Here is a 22,894-nt window from a genome sequence, read left to right on the forward strand (position 1 = left end):
GGTTGCGAATGACCTGTTTAGGTCTGGCAGTTTCAGTGACGCGGTGTCGGCGATGGCCTGAGGCAGTTCACGAAAACTCGTCTGCTTTTCCTCTCCCCATTCCCACGGGGCTGCCTTCCTTAACAACTTTGTCAGAGGGGCTTGCAGGCGTATGCAGTTGGGAATGAAATGGCGGTAGTAGCCGACCATCCCGAGAAAGCGTCGCACGGCCTTCACGTCGTTCGGCGCTGGAAATTCCAGGATCGAGCGAAAATTTTCCGGGTCCGTGGACACCTGTCCGCGCCGCTCGCGGTAGCCAAGTAGGCTGACTTCCGCTGTGCACAGCTGTGCTTCGGCGGAGTTGAGTGTGAGGCCTGCTGCTGTGAGCTTTCTCACGACGTCCCCTAGATGATCGAGGTGCTCCTCGAAGGTACGGGAGTAGATGACGATGTCTCCCAGGTAGGCGAGGGCGTGATGCCATTTGGCGTCACCGAGCACACGGTAAATCAGCTGCTGAAAGGTGCTCGGGCTTCCGAAGAAACCGAAGTGCATCCTAACGAACTCGTAGAGACACCTGTGGCATGTGAATGCCGTTTTTCACTCGTCGCCTGGTCGCATGTCTACTTGGAGATAGCCTTTGCTAGCGTCCAGGGTAGAAAAATACCTCTCTCCTCCAAGGTTTGAGACGATATCGTCAATGCTTGGGAAGGGGTACGCATCCTTCTGTGTGACTGCATTCAATCGCCTGTAGTCCACGCACAAGCGCGAGCTACCATCCTTTTTGGGGACGAGTACGGCTGGGAATCCCCTGGGACTCGGGCAAACAAATGCAATTAATTTTCAAGTACAGACTCACCTTGCAGCACGGTGTCGTCGAATTCTCAAAGGAACTCGTGAAAGCAGCACATGTTGAAACGATCGCACTTCTCCGACGGGAAGGCGCATGGTTGCCTTTCTGCATCTAAACTTGCGCCATAACCACCAAAAATCTGCGATCATAGCTTCTATCCAAAAGAGCTTGATATAAAGGTGGCAAAAAACTTGTTTTTTAATCTCTGATAATAAACCACTAAAATGAAGTAGTGTATCGCCAACAGTGATAAGTAATACCAAAGCGCAGTATTTAGGTTTAGTGGCAAATGTAGCCCGGCGGTGCATGTAGGCTCCACATCGGGCCATCTGCTTTTTGAGGAACGGCTGGCTTTACGTCAGGGCTGAAGGCTGGCCCCACCTTTGATGCCAGCCTTGAAGAAAGGAGCCTGGCATGGGCTCACGGCCCGATCAGTTGCCGAGCTTGCTCTGCCGATTTAGTTGGCTGCGGATCAAAAGCCAATGAACAGCCGATGGTCGGCAGTCGGCCTGCGTCGCTTGGGATATGGAATCGGCCAAGCAAGGGCGGGAAATGCACACAGCTCTTGTGAGCGGGTTTTCCTTGTGTGAGAAAGAACGACAGTTATTCAATGTGCGAAAAATAGTTTTAGATCTCCTTGAGATTAAAAGCTTAAAACTATATGATTTTTACTGAAACGCCATTACCGAAGACCACGTGCATTGAGTCATTATTGGCCATGGCCATCTGTAATCCCCCGCGTTCCTCTGTGCATGGCGAAGCATGCAATGGACTGTAACGATTTCTAATTTTCCAGAGATGTAATGCAGCCGAATGTAAAAAAAAAACACGCCGCTGAACTATTGAATAATCGCAGTGACGGGTTTTAAAACGCATTACTCTTCGTCTCCTTGCGAAATGATCTTCTTCACCCTTTTCATCCAGCTACCTCAACATGATAGGTGACCTTCAAGACTTGGAGCAAGCGCTGGGACGAGAGAGCGACCTTTATTCATTCGACCAAATAGTGGCCTGCTCTGCAGTTATTAAGGTTGTCGGCGACTTCGATCACCTGTATTTTGCCCATGTCACTTGGTTCCTGTATCGAGCAATGCTGCGAATCCAGAAACAGTACGTTTTCCAGTGGCATCGCAAGGCTGAACAGACAAGTGCAGGTAAGCGTAGTTCCGGCTTCAAGAGCTTGAACCCTAATGCGAGACGAGCGCATTGCGCTAAAATACCATACTCTAAAAGTGCATGAGCAAAGTAGGTGAAAACGTCGCCAGCATGCTCCGGGGAACACTAGGAAATAGGTAGAAGCCAGGACTGACTTTTAAGTTGGCTGACAAATTATGACCAGATTTCCGAGGCATACGAACGGCTCGCTAAGTACATGCATTTTGTTCCACCTTCTTGAAGGAACTGTGTGTCTTAGATCACTTTATTCAGAACATATTAAATATAAACTAACCGCCTTGTAGTCGCTGTAACTTTCCAGAGCGTGACGCTCATTAAAAAACCCATATTTGTTAGACCTCCTCGCGTGCGAGAGGTTCGGGTTTCGGTCCTTTGTGCTGTCGACTATTCCCCGGTGATACAATGGGTGCAATCTTTTCCCTGGCCTGGTGCTCGCCTCTAGTGGGGTGAGGTTCTTGTAACATGGGTATTCGACCCCACCTTGGGCAAGGAAAAATACATTGTACAATGGCGCCCTTTGGGCAAACTGCCTTTGAGCCATATAAGTTTATAATAATCGTACTTGTTCGGCTGTAGATATCGATAGCAACGCCAACGCGTTACCGTATTTGCCGAACGGCTAACCGCTTACGCTAAAACTGTTTATCAATGCGATAGCATTAAGGAGTGTGTGCCGCAGAAAATGCGTGGTCGTCTGTGTCGTTGGCCATGAACGAAAAATTGGAATACAATTCCGAGAGAAGCAACCTAGGAGGCAGGTGGGCCACATAGGTCACGTAGCGTTGTGGAGTCACCACAACCTGCCCACCGGATTGTGAGCAAGCAGCGCACCATTGTAGGTTGCAGTTAAAATAATAATTTGTTGGGAGATATTGCTTAGGAAGAGCAACATCGATTGCACAAGTCCAACCGATGGCAGCACCAGCCATCTGGGAGCAGTGGCGCGTTGCTTAATTCCGCTGCACCACTGCGCCAGGAGTGAATGAGGACTTCCAGGATCTATGAATATTAAGTAGAGAATGAACGATTCCGCATATATGGTCATTAACTCATATGCTATTGCGTCAAACCATTAAAATGGAGATCAAGTGTCCCCTCCAATATTTTTAGCAACGTTGCATAGAACAAAAACGTTCATCCTTTACACTGCGGCGACTGCATAATATAGCAAGGCAAAATAATCTCGGAGGTAACTTTCTACATATCGAATGCTGACTTGTTTTCGAGAAAAGGTGGCAAGGCATCGTCGGTGTCTGCCGAACAAAAAGTTAGAGGGGACACTTCAGCTGGGTCTTTAGGGGTATGACGCGATAGGGTTTTCGGTAAAGGCCGCAAATGCAGATCAATATCTGTATTCATAAAGCCCTGGAGCCCTGATACCCATTCCTGCCGCAGTTGTGCAGCTGTTAAGGAACGCGCCACTGCCGTGCGACGGCAGGTGCTTCCATTGGCGGGTCCTGCGTGGCCCAGGTTGTTCTTGCCGAGCACCCGACCGTTATTTAACCGCCACCTGCCACGGTGCTCAGGTTGTGAGGATGCCCCAAGGTAACGTGATCTCGGTGGCCCACCTGCCTCCAAGGTTCCTCTCTGGACACAACCTGCCAGAGTCATGTTCGTGATTTTTCTCTCAAAACGCTGACAACGCTGACGCCGGATTTTATCGGTAACGGGGTCTTTAATGCTGTCGCGTTAATAACATCTCTTCAACTCGCGCATCCCTCGTAAGTTCCTATATACTGCACCTCAGTTCTGCAACTGGCCATCGCTGCACTTCGAAAAGGGCTTCCTGCGATACGGTGATGACAACCGCCTGGTGACGCGAACGTACCTCGCGCCACATAATTGAGTCGTAGAAGTTTGCCATGATTGTTGTTGCAATCGCTTTCTTAGCTTGCTGGTAAGTGAAGTAGAAGGGAGTTCCCTCCCCGGTCTCTTCTTTCGTAATTTGGCTGGGTTGAGATTAGTCAGACCTGCACGTTTCGATTAGTAATAAGAAAGAGGGAGAGAGAGACATTTTAATGATACCAGTAGAGCCATTCCCGGTAGTTAATGGGCGACAGGAAGTTCATATTCACCAAGAACGGCCGCTTGAGAACAAAGGCTTCAGAAAGTGACAACGCGATAGCGCTAGGGTAGGCTATAGGCGCTATGTGGTGCTTTCATTGAGCAAGAACAAGTAGGCCAAGTTCAAGGTGGTGGATAGTTGAAATTACAAGTTGAAGTTTGAGTGGGTTCCAAGCCTCTCCATTCCCTTCTGCCACGACACGAAGGTATGTGCTTGACTGCAGTGGTTCCGAGAATATATTCACCTGGGTATGGTTTGTTAAATTAAAGTAAATAAATTTGCATCGTCGGTTACCTAAGAACCTGCCGTGGTGGCTCAGTGGTTATGGCGCTCGGCTACTGATCCGCAGTTCCCGGGTTCAAACCCGACCGTGGCGGCTGCGTTTTTATGGAGGCAAAACGCAAAGGCGCCCGTGTGCTGTGCGATGTCAGTGCACGTTAAAGATCCCCACGTGGTCGAAATTATTCCAGAGCCCTCCACTACGGCACCTCTTTCTTCCTTTCTTCTTTCACTCCCTCCTTTATCCCTTTCCTTGCGGCGCGGTTCAGGTGTCCAACTATATATGAGACAGATACTGCGCCATTTCGTTTCCCACAAAACCAATTATTATTATTATTATCAGTAACGCGAGGTACGGAGAAAATCTTGGGCGCTCTCAAACGATCTGAGACGCTGACTAAAGTGAAACGCATAGGAAATGTCGTTGGAACCACTGTAACAATTGGCTGGGCATATCACGCATTTTTATTCGCATCCCATGAAGGCCTCTGCGGGTATTACATAATTACATAGTCCTTTGCTATCGAAGTTTTCTGCCTGTGATTCACAACAGAATATTTCTGGTACCGAATTATCTGCTTTCAGAGGATATAATTCCCGGCCATACTATGACTTTGGCGTCCTACCCGGGAATAGTGATGTCGTGGGACAGCTACTACCTCTCGTCTGCCGGCCTTGTGAGCTGCATTTTGAGATGCCTGCGAGAAAACTTAAAGGGGCTCTCAAACACCTTCTGTGGAGAGTACATCAACTCGCTCAATCACTACACTGTGTTGTCATGAAAACCTGAGCCAAATAAAACACTTCTACACGCAGCAGAGGACCCACAATCAAGCGCGATGTTGGCGAGCCCTTCCCGGCGACATTTTCATGCTCGCACTCTCCTGCGTCGCTCGCATCTGCGTATACAGGTTGAGAGGTGGCTATTAGTTAGATTCGTTCATACGTCGGGCAACTACCGTGGCCGCGGCCAACGATGCGCGTAGCTCCGGTGGGTGAGGACACTCCGCTCCCAGTGGTGGGGCCGGCAAAGGAGCGCCGACCTTCCGGCGTGCAAAAAGGGACGAGAGGAGAGGAAAGGCGCGAAGACGCTGAAATTCAAATTTTGGCTACAGATAACTCAGCTTCTATAAAGCTCATTTAAAAAATTCTTTCCGGACAATAATCGCGAAGCGGCGTGTTTTAACAACCCCGACATACCACAACTTTATTAATGCCTCTTTCAGAGCCCATCTAAAACAAAAAAAAAGGTACCTTTCACCGAGTGCGCGAGAGCCCACGCCCGGCGCGAGGAGTACAATTTCGCGTGGAGATACATACGATAGTCGGAAAAAAATTTGCCCTCTTAGGCATTTTGTTTTAATTTTTAAACATTTTTAAAACTTAAATTTCTACAAGTCAACAAATCTGAGTAAAATTAAATAAAATCACAGTATGATTTGGGTTCCAACAAAATACCCACCTATTCATACAAAGGCTATGGGTACTATCCCCCTATATGGGTACTATCCCCCAAGGATTGTTATTTATTACAATTCAGGCAGTGCAAAGTAGCTGCAGTATTCACTGAAAGAATTTGGTAAGGGTCTCTCACGGGATTCTAATCGCCAACATTCGTTTTTTATCTACTATGGGCTCAAACGTGATATTGTATATCATATACAAGGATTTCAAAAAAGCGCAAACGTAGCAATGGTCGTAGCGGGCGGAAAAGCATGTTTACCAGCATGAAAATTTCAGATGAATGAAAATTCGAAAAGAATTATTCAGCAGCCCATGGTACGCAAACATCGTGATGCGATAAAGAAATAACACATTGAACAACGCAGCCTGATTACAAACTAAACCACTGGTCATATATAAAAAACAGCGCGACAGACATGACTATAAGGAACAGACACAAACACGAGCGATCTTCCTCATTGCCTGTCTGTCGCGCTGTTTATTATATGTGTCATGAACCAAATAGCCCGGCTAATTCCACTCCTGTAAACCACTAGGCTTGTGGCAGCCGCTGCTATTCAAGCAAACGGACATATCATAAGGTAATTTGGCAGTCTACTATATTTCTCTATTCCAACAGGATGTCAGTAGTGTGTAGATTGTGGTACTTCAAAAATTGACGGTGGTTTACCTCTGGTTAAAGTTGGACTGACGCGTTAGTTACACATGGCTGAGTGGAACTTGCTCAGTTGAATTGCAAAGCCAGTCTTTCGCCGCATGTTTCGCTGCGCGTTCCTTCTTCATCTTCGTCTAACTTGACACGGCGCATGCGCACAGCTGTAGGAGCTTGGTTCTGCCTGCGCGCCGCGCCGCCGGCAGCAGTAGCTACTCCGCACCACGTAGCTGCTCACGTGACCATCCATGTGGCGGTGGCGGCGCCAACCCGCCGTGGCAGCGCCGCCATGGTCACGTGCCACCGCCATGCTGGAGGCTCGAAATGCTACCGTATTGTAGCTATCGCTACAAATCAAAACGATGATTGCAACGCCTCTAATATGGCTTGAGAGTGTTCACGGAGTAATTCGATAGCTGCATGTTCTACAGAAGGCCATCGATAGTTGAGCAACTATGAGGAGGCGCGAACGGAATGAGGTTTAGCTAGTTATAAATTGTAGGAATTGAGTAAGAAAGCGAAACACATGGAAAGACATAAGCCAGCACGACAAGCCTCACTTTGGGGCGCGATATATATCTATACCCGTTTATAAAGCCCGTTCTAGCAAAGCCACGTAAGCAGCACTGCAGCTTGGTGGTCTAGCTCAGATAATTTTCTCAACTCATAATTTGTGACCCTGGAAAATGCGACCACCACTGACCCCGGTACGCTTCTGTATCACTCAGGAGACTATCACATATACAAAAATGAATCTTCTGCGTCCCCTTTAAATATCAATCAGGCAAGTGGGCAGCTGGGTGTTTGTTGCTGTGCCAAAAAAGCTACAAGGCTGTCTGTTGCCTATCCTGCCTCCCGCATAGGTGCAATTGTAACTTGGTCGCTGCATTTCTTCTCATAATCCTTTATAGTTAAACCTAGTATTATTTATTGCCTTAGTCAAAGCCAAACAGGCAAGTTCCGGCGTTGCTACATTTAGAACCGCTATGGGCGCAAATGATAGCAGCGGTGATCGTTGGCGGCGTTTTTCAGCGGTTAGATAAAGTGGGCGACGGCTGTGAAACGCTTTTTGAGCCGCCGCGCTAATCCAGTCTTTCCGAGCCCATGTTATTTGAGTCTCGGTGCAGCGGTCCTCCGGTTGAATGCCCTCCTACGTCCGGAGGGCTATTACCCTCCCCTCTTCCTCTTCCCCCTCCTACCTGAAGTACGTGGCTAGCGTAGGACCAACTGGACGACCCGGGGCTCTTGTGCTTCATGTCCAGGGCATTTTGAGCGCTTAATATGTCGCTCTTTAATGAAGTGCTTTTTTTTCTTTTTCTCTCTCTCTCACTGGCACGCCTGGACACCTAGTTTTTCTTTTTCGTGAGGTCTGCGTGCTGCTCCTTGCTAAACAAAATAACCCTTTTGCAGCCGACAATGCTGATGTGAAAGGAATAGTACATAGCACTGCCTTCATAATGAAAAGCAAGGATTGCGCATAAGTGCACTAGGTAAGCATGTAGAACGCCAAGTTAGAGACAAGGGCGAAATTTGTATGCATTCGTCCTTTTTTTTATTTAGTAAGGTCTAACTCTATTCACTGGAAAGCAAGTGTAGTTGAATCAGTCTCTTGGTGTAGAGTAGAACTGAGAGGATTGCTCGAAGCGAGTTTGTTATTGGATCTTTTTAAATCAGAAGCATCAGTGTGGCGCTGTGTTTCACAAAGTCTTGTGGAGATACAGTGCAAAGCTTTCTTAGTTCTTGAGGGGACGGCGTGGAAGCAGCGTGGCTTTTGATAGGAAAGGCAAAAGAATTGTTTTAAAAACGAATAAGAGGGCTAGTGTGCCGCGTTTTGATTAGAAGAAAAGGCCTCGCTTTAAAATTAGTTTAGCTCATGTGTGCGGTATTCCTCCCACCGAATCGACTTGTACTTTTTGCAATGCGCGGTGTATAACTCCGCGAGCTGCTCTCTGTGAGTGCGTGCTACACGAATTGGGCGCAGGCGATTACAGAGACGGAGCTCGTGAACGACAACCAGGAGCTATGGGAGCGGCTGCGTAGCAGTGGCAACATCTTCGGGTGGGAGAGAGCGGCGATCGCCACCCGTTTCGCTAAGTCGGGAGAAGAATAGGTTGGCATTATGTCCATGGACAACAGCGGCACGTGAGTACGGAGACCTTGCAGCAGCATTGCGAGCTACGCTAGCGAGGTAAAGCTGCGCTAAAGAGGAAAGTTTAAAGAACCCCTATAGTCCCAGGCCTCCTGGAACAGAGCTTAGTTCTCGTGGTCAGTTTTGTGGCTGTGGTCAAAGGCATGCTCGGTCAAAGAAGAATTTTGGGCTGGTTGATAAGTCATGATTTGTAGGGGGCTTAGGGCGAAAGAAGCAAGGACATGAGATGAACACAGGACGATAGTCAAGCAAAGTGAAAGTATGTGCCGCTTGGTATGTAATGTGTTGGTGAGGTATGGGCTAGTTGGTAAGCCATGAAGGCTCGTCCTGTGTGCCTCTCATGTCCTCGTTTCTCTCGCGCTAAGCACTGATACAAAACATGATTGGTCACACAACTCGTTTGCGATTGAAGTAATGCGACGTGCGTTTTGTAATGAGAGTGAGTGTATTCATCCTTTTCGAATTTCACTCGTGCTTTCGAAGCCGCGTCCATAGTGTTCTGTCGCGCAAAAAGTTCCCGCAGCATGCCATGCTTCTGGTGATGCAAGTATACATGTTACTGCCCGTTGCACGGACAAATAGGAGATTGCCTTGCGATTATCATATTCATTTTTTGTTCACGCAGACGGCGTTAGTTGGCTTTGCTTTCTCGAATTCTTTATTTTCTGTGTGTGGACTTCTATATGAAAGCTAGACGCGATGCCTCGGCTAATAATAAGAATAATAATTGGTTTTTGGGGAAAGGAAATGGCGCAGTATCTGTCTCACATATGGTTGGACACCCGAACCGCGCCGTGAGGGAAGGGATAAAGGAGGGAGTGAAAGAAGAAAGGAAGAAAGAGGTGCCGTAGTGGAAGGCTCCGGAATAATTTCGACCACCTGGGGATCAACGTGCACTGACATCGCACAGCACACGGGCGTCTTAGCGTTCTGCCTCCATAAAAACGCAGCCGCCGCGGTCGGGTTTGAACCCGGGAACGCCGGATCAGTAGTCGAGCGCCCTAACCACTGAGCCAGCAGGGCGGGTCGATGCCAGGGCTGCAGCAGGCTTATTTTTGACATCATGAATTCGTGCATGAACATGCATGACGAAGAGAACACTAATTTACGCTTAGGACCGGGGAGAAGTTAAGTATGGACCTGCTACGGTACCTCCACACCTCGCTTCCTGTTTCATATGAGCAATATAGTTGCTTCTGAGGAACTTATTACTCAACTTTTAAAAAATAAATAAAAAAAAATGAGCCTTGCAGATCGAGCTTCATTTGCAACTCTAACCACATTATATCAGTGCAGCCTTTAAATCCCCTCCACATTCAGGGAACAATTTCCTTTCAATTCTTAATCATACGTTAAAATTTTTGCATCTAAATAAGCTGTGCTTACGCAAATAGAAGACATGCTGTAACTGAGAATTTTAAAACATGTACTGGCTACGCAGGTGCTATATTCTTAAGACTCTCATGGTACTTTAACCTGCACAACGGTACTACGAATTTCTATGCAGAAAAAGTGTAATATGATTTGATTTTAAAAACAGCATAAGTAATAGATAATGCAGGGCCGCGTTGTGCGCACACAGTCCTGAGGCATGCACTCTTAACTTGATGTTTTTTATGTGGAAGGTTTCCTAAAGTCTACTGCGCGCATACCTGTTGGGAAAGTTTTCGGTTACTCACAGCTCCGTCTTCAATACAGACGCTGTTGCGATACACTTCCTGTACGAACTGATTAGTCGCTGCGAGTTGCTTCAGTGTCCATAACAGAGACAATCCGTACCATAAGAACAAACTGGAGAGCAAAGCCGCGTCCGCTATACATATCTGAGGCGATGTAGCCACGAGAACTCTATATAGGTGAAAAACTTTACTTGATCTTGACCGTGGCTCATATTTTGTACTTTACTTATCTGAGGCTCTAACTACATGCTTCACTTCGTAAGGTTCAAAGCTATGCGTAATTGTATTTAAAAAAATTTGCAAATGAAGTTCTCGTGCTTCTTGTGGTTGTTCAGTGTCATTTTTCCGGCGTACTGCAGCGGCTTTTCATCTCTGCAATAAGTGAAAATTTTGTGGTTATGGGCTTGATGTGGTAATTGAGAAGCAGAGTAAAACCGTTTTAAATACATGGCGTACAAAAGGTTCCAGTGAGCCATCAGGCGTTATAACTCTATATTTTGTTCAGGTCAAACTCTCAAATTCTGATCTTGGACTACAAGAGATTTACTCCTGGGACTCCTATCAAAGATGGCACTCTTTGGGTATATGAGCAGTTCCCGTTGGTGCTCATTTTCTGGATAGAATTCTTTCTCTTTCCAAATCTCTTGGTTTAGAAAACTGCGCCGAAGTAATACATATTGCGCAATTCTTTGAATATAACAATGCATAGGCTGTAATTTTGCTTTCTTTCAAAACGATGATGTTTCACACAGGGTCTGAAACAAAAACGGCAGTTGCTTGTGAAATAATGTCGAGCACCAGGTGTTACAATAGTGAAAACTTTCGAAGACGAAGCAAATATTAAGTTTTTATTAGATGCCTGTCACTGCAATGTTTACTCCTGTAAGGCTCCGAATGGTCGAGAAAAGTTAATATATCGGGGAGGGTTTTCGACACACTATCATTTTTCGGACCGGGGGGGGGGGGGGGGGGTAGGGGACGGCAGGTTTCGTGAGACTTACTGAGACTGACACAGCAACGCGGCTGCTGCGAGCTCCGTCTTATACGCCTAGTGGTAGATATTGACCAGCTTTGGCCGACGGGAGTTTTGTAGTGCTTCGCCCCCTGCAGCCATCGACGACAGAGTAGGTTGCGCTGAGCCGTCTGCGACACATTTAAATCAAGCGATGTCTCACCTTTTCTGAATCGAAAAGGCGGAACTGGGAATTCGCTGCTACGGATGACAGCAACAGACCGGTGCATGATGGGCAGCTGCTCCTTTCAGAGGTCTTGTTAGAAAGGGACGGGAAGCTAACTAACGAAACGGCGCTAATTTGATGTTTTTTTCGTGGTTAAATCGTTTTAAAGCAAACAAAACGGTTGAGGCCGGGTACCAGTGGCCAAAGAAATGAATTCGCGATGGTTTTAGGTTCGGTAACCAAAAAACAAAACAAAACGTATTGATTTCCAAGTTCCTCGCAGCGCCTCCCATTGACGCTTGTGATGAGACTAGGACGAGAGTTGGTAGTAATTTTCTGTTCATTTCCAGGGGAATCACCAGGAACGCAGATGTAAGTCGTGGACTTCGCGATACGTCATACTGGGCTAGTTACAACGTCGCGTAAGTACGCAGTTTTGTTACAGATTTTAATAAAATGGGTAAATACCGAGACAAGTATAAAGTTCAAACTAATACTGAATACGCATAAAAATGCAAGCATCAAGCAAAGTAAGCATCTCTTGCTATAAATAGTTATAGCCCGCACTGCAGGCATGTTGACCGTACAAAGCAGCAGATAGCCTGCGTCATGCAAGAAATGGGTTTCTAAATAATCAGAATTGTCTCTCAGTGAGGTGTTTCTTTCACGACTTTGCACTGCGGTAACTGTTTTAACAGCACACAATGGAACACAAAACATAGGACTAAGGCCCAGCCGTACTGTGGCGCGCTGTACGCTAAATAAAAAAGCCGATTCGGTCGACAAGATACGGTCGAGCTTAGTGGCTCCCCATTTTCCGAATCTCGCCTACCTTTTTCAAGGGCCGCCAAATTGAGGGGCAAATTACTAGCAACGTAGGTTAAAGTACGACAGCGTCTTTCGTACAGTGTTTTTTCCGAAAGGCGGTGAGTTTTCGACGTTAAGGAATTGTTGTCATAAATAAATGGGAGAAAGTTTTCTAAGGGCGGTTTCTTAGGTATGTTTCCGTCGTCAGGTATGTCCCAGTGTTTAACGCATATGCGTTAAAATAATAATAATAATAATTGGTTTTTGGTGGAAAGGAAATGGCGCAGTATCTGTCTCATATATCGTTGGACACCTGAACCGCGCCGTAAGGGAAGGGATAAAGGAGGGAGTGAAAGAAGAGAGGAACAAATAGGTCCGTAGTGGAGGGCTCCGGAATAATTTCGACCACCTGGGGATCTTTAACGTGCACTGACATCGCACAGCACACGGGCGCCTTAGCGTTTTTCCTCCATAAAAACGCAGCCGCCGCTGTCGGGTTCGAACCCGGGAACTCCGGATCAGTAGTCGAGCGCCCTAACCACTGAGCCACCGCGGCGGGTGCGTTAAAAGGTAAAATCATGTTCCATTTGTGATCTGAGCCTAATATATACACCAAAACCTTGTTGGGGAAATCAGACCGAGGACAATAATAAGATGTGATAGCCCTGTTGATAATGTCGCAGATGGTCTTCAAACTTTTTCAAAACAAGCACTGGTATTATCGCGTATTCCACGCAAAAGCCATGTACCAAACTTCTGGTTAAAACTGCAGCTGCGCCTGCTCCGGGAAACTAAATTTTTCGTCCAGCTAGCGTCGGGAGGGGAGCACTCATTTCCGCCACACTACGCCTGGCAGGCCAAGTTTCAATAGACACATTTCTGGCTGTAATTAGTGGTTCGAGATATATGTTAAAGATAAAGCACTTTCTTAGAATACATAAAATTAGAAACTAAATATATTACGACATTTTCAATAAACTATACATTTATAAAATGTACCGATACATTCTTTACATGCTGTGATTACTTTCTTGGAAGACTGTGGCTTTTAAGCATTTTTTCTTTTTTTCAGCTATTTTGATGACATATTTAAGACCAGTGGACAGCCGCAGAAGGTGAAACAGTACGGAGATTACTATACTTACGATCAGTGCCCTCGAGCCAAGATGTTCAGGCGAGAGCACAGCAAGCTGAAGGACATGGACTCCATTCTGACGTATATAAGGTGTGATTACGGCGGCGCGCAGACGTCGACTTGAGAAAAAGCATTGCTGCTTGCAGTGCTAAAGCACGTATTGCCACGTGGAACTGTCAGCTTCTCACTTCACAAGTCTGTTCATCTTTCTAGTAAATTCGCACTGGGCCGCTTAAGGCGCCATACTGGCCTCGGTGGCTGAGTGGCTTCCGTGTGTGACTGCTCAGTCTAAGCACACGCAATTTAAACAAGGCCGCGGCGAGCACAAATCGATGTAGGCAAAATTCAAAATATGCTGTTCTCTCCGATGAGACAACCTGGTAAAGAACCTCATGTGGTTGTAAATATTACGGAGCCCTTCTTAATGGCTTAGCTGACAAGGTGTATGTGCCATCGGGGGGACGTTAAATCTCCCGTAACACTTTATTGGATTAGGTTACTACATTTAGGCGTGACCATTTCACTATAATAAGAGGTGAGCAATAATTACAACTTTTCGATCCAATATGGTACCGTTTAATGCTGTGTCCTTTATAGTAAAAGCGGTGCCCACAAATTCCGTTATTTGGAAAAACGGATACGCAGTGAAGTAACTTTTAAATTAGCGGCGTACACGTCACCCTATTCATTCTGCAATTCTTCATGATAAATATACAAGTTAATGTGTAGAAAGAGAACTTATTGCAGAACAAACACTATAACGGCGAGTGAACTCGACTAGACCGTTGTTAATCACTGTAAAAATATGAATGATATTTATGTTTCGTGTATTTTGATTAACCGCAGAGGTCGAGTATAGTTGTTTAGCATCCGCCTCGCATGCGGGGGGTGGGGTGTTTGATCCCTATTGGCAACGGGTGCTCACCGGTGATACTATAGGTACAAGCTTGCCCCTGGCCTGATGCTTGGCTTATTCAGGGTGAAATGCTTGGGAAATGGGGATTTGACTCCACATTCAGTAGAGCAAAATACCTTGTCACATGGCACCCAGTGGCCAAAGCTGTCTTGGCGCCATAAAAATTCATCATGTTCCCATTTCCTGTAAAGTTCTCAATCCCATCCTGACGCTGTTCTACTGTTGGTGACGATGATGCATATGTCTCCCTTTTTTGTCACTAATGTCTGCGCCTGCAACAGCTAGCCACTCTCTTAATAACAACACTGGAGCCTAGTGTTTGACTGAGACTCAAATATTTGGGCACCGCGCCCTTTTTAGTGCCAAAGCTAATGGACGGGTAATAGATTTATGGCACTATCAATTCTATTTGACTGAAAAGAACTGTTGCCTCTGGCTTGAGTCGTCAGAAATGCATATTGACATGTGTAACTATCTTTATCAGGCGACCACGTATCGCCGCCTAACAAGTGTTATCGCACAGTGCGGGACGCGCCTGCATATATCCGAAGTTTCTGGCAAGTCATCGATACTACTATTCGCTGTCTGTTGTAGCCGAACCTTATGTTATCTGATTTCATCGCCTGACGCGAACGGTGTAGAACTTTGTGGAAGGCGCGCGGGTCCCAACGATTAGTCTGGAACATTCGACGACTGCTATATAACATCCGACGCGCTTGACCCGCTGATCAGATTTTCGACGACCGCAGACCGTTTTCGCCGCAACCGTTGTGCTGTAAGTGTAGCCTCTTTTTGTGGGCACAGCTTCGCCCAAGAAAAGTTAGTTTTGTCTTTCACAGTATTGCTACTGTGTTCTTCAACGTCACCACCACGAGACATCTGGTGGAGGTGCGGTTGCTGTTCGTCGAACTGACGAAGATCCTCCGCCGGCGACGTAAACGACACAGAGACCATCTCGACGACATAATAACAAAACGCCGCCGTCCCGACGAAGTCATGAAGCCAAGACTACACCGACGAAAGACGACTTGACGACGCGACGTTCCAACTTCAGTTCAACACGACGCAGCCGTGATCTGGCGCCAAGACCTAACTGCAACGCCAGACAAAGAACCACCGACCTCGACGTGCTTCTTGACGGCCACGCAGTTACCGCTTTAGTGGACACAGGGGCTGATTACTCCGTAATGAGTGGACACATCGCCGCCCAGTTGAAGAAAGTTAAGACCTCATGGGAAGGCCCTCAAATTCGGACCGCTGGAGGACACCTCATCACGCCGACTGGAATCTGCACGACAAGAATAACCATTCATGACCGCACTTACCCTGCCACCTTCGTTATCCTCCAACAGTGTTCACGAGACGTCATTCTCGGTATGGACTTCCTGAACCAACACGGCGCAATCATCGACCTGAAGTCGAAGTCAATAACGCTGTCGGAAGATAAAGCAATACCTCCGGAGAGCCCTCGTAGTCACCACGCCTTGAGTGTGCTCGAAGATCAAGTGAGCATCCCGCCTCGCTCCAGCATTGCTATTCCGGTCGGCACCGAAATACCCGCTGACTTAGAATGAGTCATCGAAGGCGACCAACGTCTACTGCTCGACCGTGAAATTTGCGTCGCAAGAGGGATCGCTCGACTGCAAGGAGCGAAAACTGAAGTGTTGTGACAAACTTCAGCCAGGAGTTCAAGCACATCAACAAGCCCACGACGATCGCGTACATCGAGGAAATTCTGGAAACCAGTAATGCGTTTGTCCTCTCGGATTCCGCCGGATCTACCCCGACGACCATGGTTCCCGAACCAGACTACTACATTAATCCAAGTCTCCCCGTGATTAAGCAACAGCAGCTCAGAAGTCTGCTCCGACGATACAAAGGCTGCTTTTCGACGTCATCGAGGATTCGACAAACACCAGTCGCCAAGCATCGCATAATCACCGAGGAGTGCGCTCGACCACTCCGCCAGAGCCCTTACCGAATTTCGCCGCGAGAACGTGAAGCTATAAGAGAACAAGTCGACGAAATGCTACGCGACGACATCATCCAGCCGTCGAAAAGCCCGTGGGCATCCCCTGTTGTCCTGGTGAAGAAAAAGAACGAACCCTCCGTTTCTGCGTCGATTATCGTCGTCTGAACAAGATCACGAAGAAGGACGTATACCCCCTCCCACGGATAGACGACGCATTGGATCGGCTCTGCAACGCAAAATACTTCTCGTCGATGGACCTCAAGTCTGGCTATTGGCAAATAGAAGTCGACGAAAAAGATCGCGAAAAGACCGCCTTCATCACCCCAGACGGCCTCTACGAGTTCAAGGTTATGCCATTCGGACTGCGCTCGGCGCCTGCAACGTTCCAGCGCGTGATGGACACGGTTTTAGCAGGATTGAAGTAACAGACCTGTCTCGTTTACTTGGATGACGTCGTTGTCTTCGCCGCAAATTTCGACGATCACCTTAGGCGACTTGCCACAGTACTACAGGCGATCAAGCCTCCTTACCGACCTTTTCAGCAGATCGGGATGGACTTGTTGGGACCGTTTCCGACATCAAATTCCGGAAATAAGTGGATCGTCGTGGCGACGGACTATCTCACCTGCTTCGCTGAAACTAAAGCTCTGCCGAAAGGCAGCGCAGCCGAAGTGGCGAAATTTTTTGTCGAGAACATCCTGCTGCGACATGGTGCTCCAGAAGTCCTCATCACCGCCAGAGGAACGGCTTTTACAGCAGAGCTCACGCAAGCCATTCTGCAATACAGCCAGAGAAGTCACAGGAGGACAACTGCCTACCATCCTCAGATGAATGGTCTCACGGAGCGCCTGAACAAGACCCTCGCCGACATGCTAGCAATGTGCGTCGACGTCGAGCACAAGACATGGGATGCGGTCCTGCAGTACGTAGCATTCGCTTACAACACGGCGGTGCAAGAAACAACACAGATCACGCCATTTAAGCTGGTTTACGGCAGAAACCCGACGACGACGTTCGACGCCATGCTGCCGCACGTCACTGACGAAGAAAATCTTGGCGTCGCTACCTATCTCCAGCACGCCGAAGAAGCTCGACAGCTCTCCCGCCTACGAATGAAGAACCAGCAGCGTACCGACAGCCGACACTACAACCTGCGACGACGCTTCGTCGAGTACCAGCTCGGCGACCGTGTTTGGGTATGGACCCCGATACGCCGACGAGGACTGAGCGAGAAAATATTGTGACGCTATTTCGGACCTTACAAGGTCATTCGACGTATTGGCTCACTGGACTATGAGGTCGTGCCAGGCGGCATTTCGAATTCACAGCGGCGCCGCGCCCGATCTGAAGTGGTCCACGTGGTGCGCCTTAAACCCTTCTACGGACGCTGACGAACTTGCTTATTTTTCTTGTTTTCTTTGCTACGAGTGCTTCTTTATTTCGTTTATTTGCAGCATCGGGTCGATGCTTTTCAAGAGGGGGTTAAGTACATCTTTATCGGGCGACCATGTTTCGCCGCCTAACAAGTGTTATCACACAGCGCGGGACGCGCCTGCATCTATCCGATGTTTCTGGCAAGTCGTCGATGCTTCTATTCGCTGTCTGTTGTAGCCGAACCTAATGTTATCTGATATCATCGCCTGAGGCGAATGGTGTAGAACTTTGTGGAAGGCACGCGGGTCCCAACGATTAGTCTGGAACATTCGACGACTGCTATATAACAGCCGACGCGCTTGACCCGCGGATCAGATTTTCGACTACCGCCGACCGTGTTCGCCGCAACCGTTGTGCTGTAAGTGTAGCCTCTTTTCGTGGGCACAGGTTCGACCAATAAAAGTTAGTTTTGTCTTTCACAGTATTGCTACTGTGTTCTTCAACGTCACCACCACGTGACAATATCAATTTAAACCAGCTATATAGGGGTGAAGAGTACTTCTGCTACGATCGAGATACATTCTATTATTGCGGACTCTTTTATTCGTCAGGTAGTACCGGAACTAAGTTGTTTTACCCCTTCAGCCTGCCTGAGCTCTCTCCTTTGCGATTCGTGACAGGTGAAAAGTTTGAAAGTGGACAACTGTAATTAGTGGGCAAACCTCCGCCGTGTCCTCCGCGACTCAGCAAGGTAGCCGTGTCTTCTCCCGCTTTCCTTCCTCTCCATCTCGCTGACACCTTTTTTTCATCAAGTGCGCTGCGTGAAAACAACAGAAGTGCCGGGGAGCAGTTTCAGGATAGTAGGTTACGGTGGAAGCAGGGGGCAAAGTCTAGCAAGCGAGCCTGCATTACTTGTGTAGTTATTGAACATTCCAGTCTAAATTTCCAGAAGGCGGGGGGCAGGGGGGTTGTGGTGCGTTGAGGAGAAGCGGCACTCATTTGTAATTTTTTGTTTGTGTCTTTGGTGTGTCACGTAAATAGTTTCACGCGGTAAACTACAGTTCTGAGCACTTTACGTCCGTGCAGAGAAATCAATAAGGCCAGCCGGCAGCCTGGTCATAAACCCTTGGTTCACAGGAAACAGACATGAGCGTGCCATATCCTCGCCAAGGCTGAGTTTAGTGAGGGAATTAGGGAGAATGAGCTGCCGCACTACTGGAGTCCATAATAATGCTGGCTTCCTGGGGTTCCTGAAGATGCACTGACATCGCACAGCATTCGAACATTTTTTTTTCACTTCGATTCAAGCGAAAAGTGACTGCCGCTGCCAGAATTCGATTGCGGAACGTCATACTCTGGGATCTTAGCTTGTGGGCGTATTCCGTATTATTATCAAGGTGATATCAGCATCGATGATGAGCATGTCGAGGAAATAGATGTCATCCGTACCTTGAGTGCATCTGCATTGTTGGAGTCAGCGAGCGGAATAAATTCTTCGGCCTAAAAAGGGTAGCAACGGCAATATGGCACAAGTTTAAGTCGAGATATTTATGTACTATCCCGTCAGGAAATTTTTGGTTCCTGTTTCGAGAAGTGTACGCTGAGATGCTTGTAGTCTGGCGCTGAACTCGTTCCTCGGAGAAGAGACGTCTTTTTAACACTAGAGCGCAGATACTTCAGCTACCGTCATACAAAAACACCGCCGATGTCCGGTGTGACGAAATTAGCTCATTACCCGAGAGAGGTCACGTGAACCTGTAACGTCCTCAAACCTACTAATCGTGGCAGGGGACAATTTAATTAGCGATTGGTCGAGAGAGGTCTCGTGAGCTTTGACGTCCTCACAACCTTCCCACCTGGTTGTGAGCAACCCAGTTTCTGCACAGCAACCTAGGTAGAGAATCCAAATAAAAGCTCCGAAAACATATGATATACGTAAATGTTGGCCTCCCGTCACAGCATAGCGGATACTTGCTGCTCCAATTAGCGCCACAAATATAGCGGTTCATTGCCCGCCACTTGAAAAAAAAACTGATGCAAACTCACACACACGCTTCAACTGAAGCTGCGACAAGTGTAAAATGTATTGCTATAGTATTCCACTCTTAGACTGACTTAAGTATCCGCATAATTCTGTCATTGTTTATACTTTTCACTAACGTCATTGCCGGTTAAGGACGCCATGAACATGCTTGACAAGCTTAAATTGCAGATACAAGATGCACATGCATCGGCATGCTGACTACTAGCTGCAGAACGATACATTTATTGAGTTCACTGATTTCAGCGTTCATGCGCTTCGGAAGATATCGTCAGTACTAGCAGCACTGCATGCGGCGTCTTGCGTACTGCATTCGGTCGCTGGCAGCTTGTTATGCTAAGAAAAAGGCAGCTAAACTTAAAGGTTGTTAAATCTTTCCCTCTGTCCCTACACCAACATTTCAGAACCCCAGTGGACCTTGAATCCTCGACCTCATCTACCCCCGGACATTACCGACCAAAAGCCAGGAATATCAAGATCAGAAGATTACCACATCAGACCTTCAATTATATTCAACCTCACCTGTTAAATCAGACCAGGAAGAAAATATGTAAACCCCTAATCCACCACATCTCATCTACTGATATAATCATCTACTTTCTCACTCACTACTCCTCATGTCATAAAATGAAATAAATCCGCTGGTTCCCTGGCTCGTTCCCGTGGCGGCGGTGGAGCTGGATGGTGGAATCCCCCCTTCTTTTTTTTCTCTTTTTTGTTCTCTTTTTTTTTGTCTCTTTCTGCAATGCAAAATTCTTAATTGGAGCAATCCCTCATCATTTATCTTACATTGGGTTAAGCCTGTTATACTTAGTGGCACAGGCAGGGGCATATTGGTTTACATTCTTTTTCTGGCTGCCCCACCATGCTTTTTGTCCCTATAGTTGTGGCGCAGGCAGAGGCTCTTTTTTATTTTTTCTGTTTATGCCTCACCATAATTTATGTCCCTATTACCGCGCGATCGAAGATGGTAGAAGGCCGCTGGCAGAGAAGCGCGGGCCCGGACGTGCTGGACATCATCTTTGGCTAAGGTGCAGGTATCAAAGCCCCCTTATCTACGAACAGTGCTACACTTTTGTATATGTGTGCGTACTCCTGGTCCATCTTAAACAAAGGTGTTGCACTGTGGAAGCTGTCTAAAATATTTTGTTGGCAGCACTTGTTTGCTTTCAAAAAGCCTGAAGTTAATCCGTGCAGTTGCTCAGGGTGCATGTGTCTCCCCCGCAGGTACAACGACTACAAGAACGACCCGCTTTCAGTCTGCAACTGCACTCCGCCGTACAACCCTGTCTTCGCCATCGCTGCACGCCATGATCTGCTCTGCCCGCGGGGAAAGTATGGACTCCCAGAAATGAACCGCCGTGGTGTGGGCGGCATTGACGCCAAGGTAATGTCATGGCATTCAAATAGAAGTGACCGACCTGAGTAGTTCACTGGTTAAAAGCTAGGACTCATTTACTTTCAAATGATGAAGTTAGGTCCAGCTTCCGATAGTAATGTTCTGCTTTCAGCTGGTCGGCGTGGCCTTCTATCTGTTTTAGGATATTTAACAAGGGAAATATCAAGTGATGTTCCGTCAGCATTTCCTCTCAATTTCTGTTCCTGTTCTCAATGAGTTTTTGGAAGCTGCAGTGAGAGTGTTTCCAGGTTTTTAACGCCAAAACGTCATTTTGCATAAACCTAATGTCAAACTTTTTGCAGTGTGGACATTCTGATTGACAGCGATGCTTTTTAAGTTTTACGCTAGTGCATCTAAGACACTTAGAACCCCCCAATATAAACGAAATAATCATAACATAAGTATCACATGGAGTTCCGTTGTCAGGTGCTCGCTGTTTACCAACAGGACCCAAGCGATATCTCTATAACGGTAAGGTCATGTTAGCCGCATTCTGCATTTACAACAACAACAAGGGAACATAGCGAGCTGCCAAACTAGAATGATAGGTACAGTGTTCAAGGCCAGAAGAATAGCAGGATGGATCAGAGGCAATGATTAAGCTACAGATGTGAGTAAAACCAGTCAAAAGACGGGACACAGCGAAGAGACGAGGCACACACACGACGACTGGACTAGCAACTGTGCTTGTTAGAAGAAAACAGACTCCTAGGAAAATTGGCAAATTTTGCGCAGCTCAGTTAACAACAATCTAGATAAGCTGTGACCTAACGCCGTTGCGAAAGGAAGCTAAGTTCCTTCTGCATGAGGTAGAAGAACTGCTGATACAATCATCTCCTTGAATACTAATGAGGAACGCTTCGAGGACTTCGCGCTCAACTTTTCCCAGCCCCAGGAAATGCGACGCCTGGAGGACTTCCGACAACCGGCCGTTGTGCTTCCATTGCGGTGAGGCCGGCCATATTCTTCGTCGCTGCCCGTACCGACGTATCAGTCTTCGAGGATTTGCCGTTAACGCCCCACGTCCACACATCGGCCAACGTCCGCAGGAAATCGACGAGTACCTGCGTCGAGAGGAGCACACACCGAATCGCTTTTCGCGCTCACCATCACCGCCAACCTCACGCTTTGCGTCGCCACGCCGCAACTACGCAACCGCGGTACGAGGAAGGTCTCCCATCCCCCGTCGGGGAAGCTAAAGACAGCAACCTCTGGAGGTGAGGTTGCTCACGAGCGAAACGCCGAAGATCCTCCAGCGACCACACCCCATGAAGACGTTGCATCCGCGACGCCGCATGAAGAACCGGCACTCGCTGCACCGACGCCGCACACAATGACAACCCCGACCACGACGCAAACTGACTTCAAAACGACGCCGCCACCCAGAAAAGCTTCGACCACACGCCCCACCCGCGATTCGCATACGCGACGAAGTCGTGGCCCGACGCCGAGAGCGACATGCAATGCCAGAGTCAGGATCTCCGACTTAGAAGTGACTATCGACGGCCGGAAAGTTACCGCTCTACTCGACACAGGAGCCGATTACTCGGTGATTAATGGAACATTCGCTGCGCATCTGAGAAAAATCACAACGGCTTGGGACGGCCCACACATTCGAACCGCAGGAGGCCACTTCATTACGCCATCAGGACGATGCACAGCGCGAGTGACTTTCAAAGGAAATACCTATCCTGCGACCTTTGTTGTGCTACCGCAATTCTCCCGCGAAGTGATCTTGGGTATGGATTTCTTTAACGAGCATCAGGCGATCATCGACCT

General features: G+C 47.7%; 1 protein-coding gene across 1 annotated transcript; it reads left to right on the plus strand.

The window, feature by feature from the left end:
- Positions 1–4,957: 4,957 nt before the first annotated feature.
- On the plus strand, positions 4,958–21,435 carry LOC144133946 (putative phospholipase B-like 2). The gene is made up of 5 exons (XM_077666991.1): positions 4,958–5,026; positions 8,447–8,523; positions 13,351–13,503; positions 20,944–21,103; positions 21,418–21,435. Exons 1-5 carry the CDS (start codon positions 4,958–4,960, stop codon positions 21,433–21,435), a joined length of 477 nt encoding a protein of 158 aa, XP_077523117.1.
- The last annotated feature ends 1,459 nt before the right edge of the window (positions 21,436–22,894 follow it).

Source organism: Amblyomma americanum, chromosome 5 (genome assembly GCF_052857255.1).
Source record: "Amblyomma americanum isolate KBUSLIRL-KWMA chromosome 5, ASM5285725v1, whole genome shotgun sequence".
Classification (NCBI taxonomy): domain Eukaryota; kingdom Metazoa; phylum Arthropoda; class Arachnida; order Ixodida; family Ixodidae; genus Amblyomma; species Amblyomma americanum.

Bases quoted from the DNA above. Each gene is read 5' to 3' on its own strand.
- LOC144133946 (XM_077666991.1), top strand. From the start codon at position 4,958: ATGACTTTGGCGTCCTACCCGGGAATAGTGATGTCGTGGGACAGCTAC. The intron at 5,027-8,446 runs GTGAGCTGCATT...AATTGGGCGCAG, and splicing joins ACCTCTCGTCTGCCGGCCTT to GCGATTACAGAGACGGAGCT. The intron at 13,504-20,943 runs GTGTGATTACGG...TCTCCCCCGCAG, and splicing joins TCCATTCTGACGTATATAAG to GTACAACGACTACAAGAACG.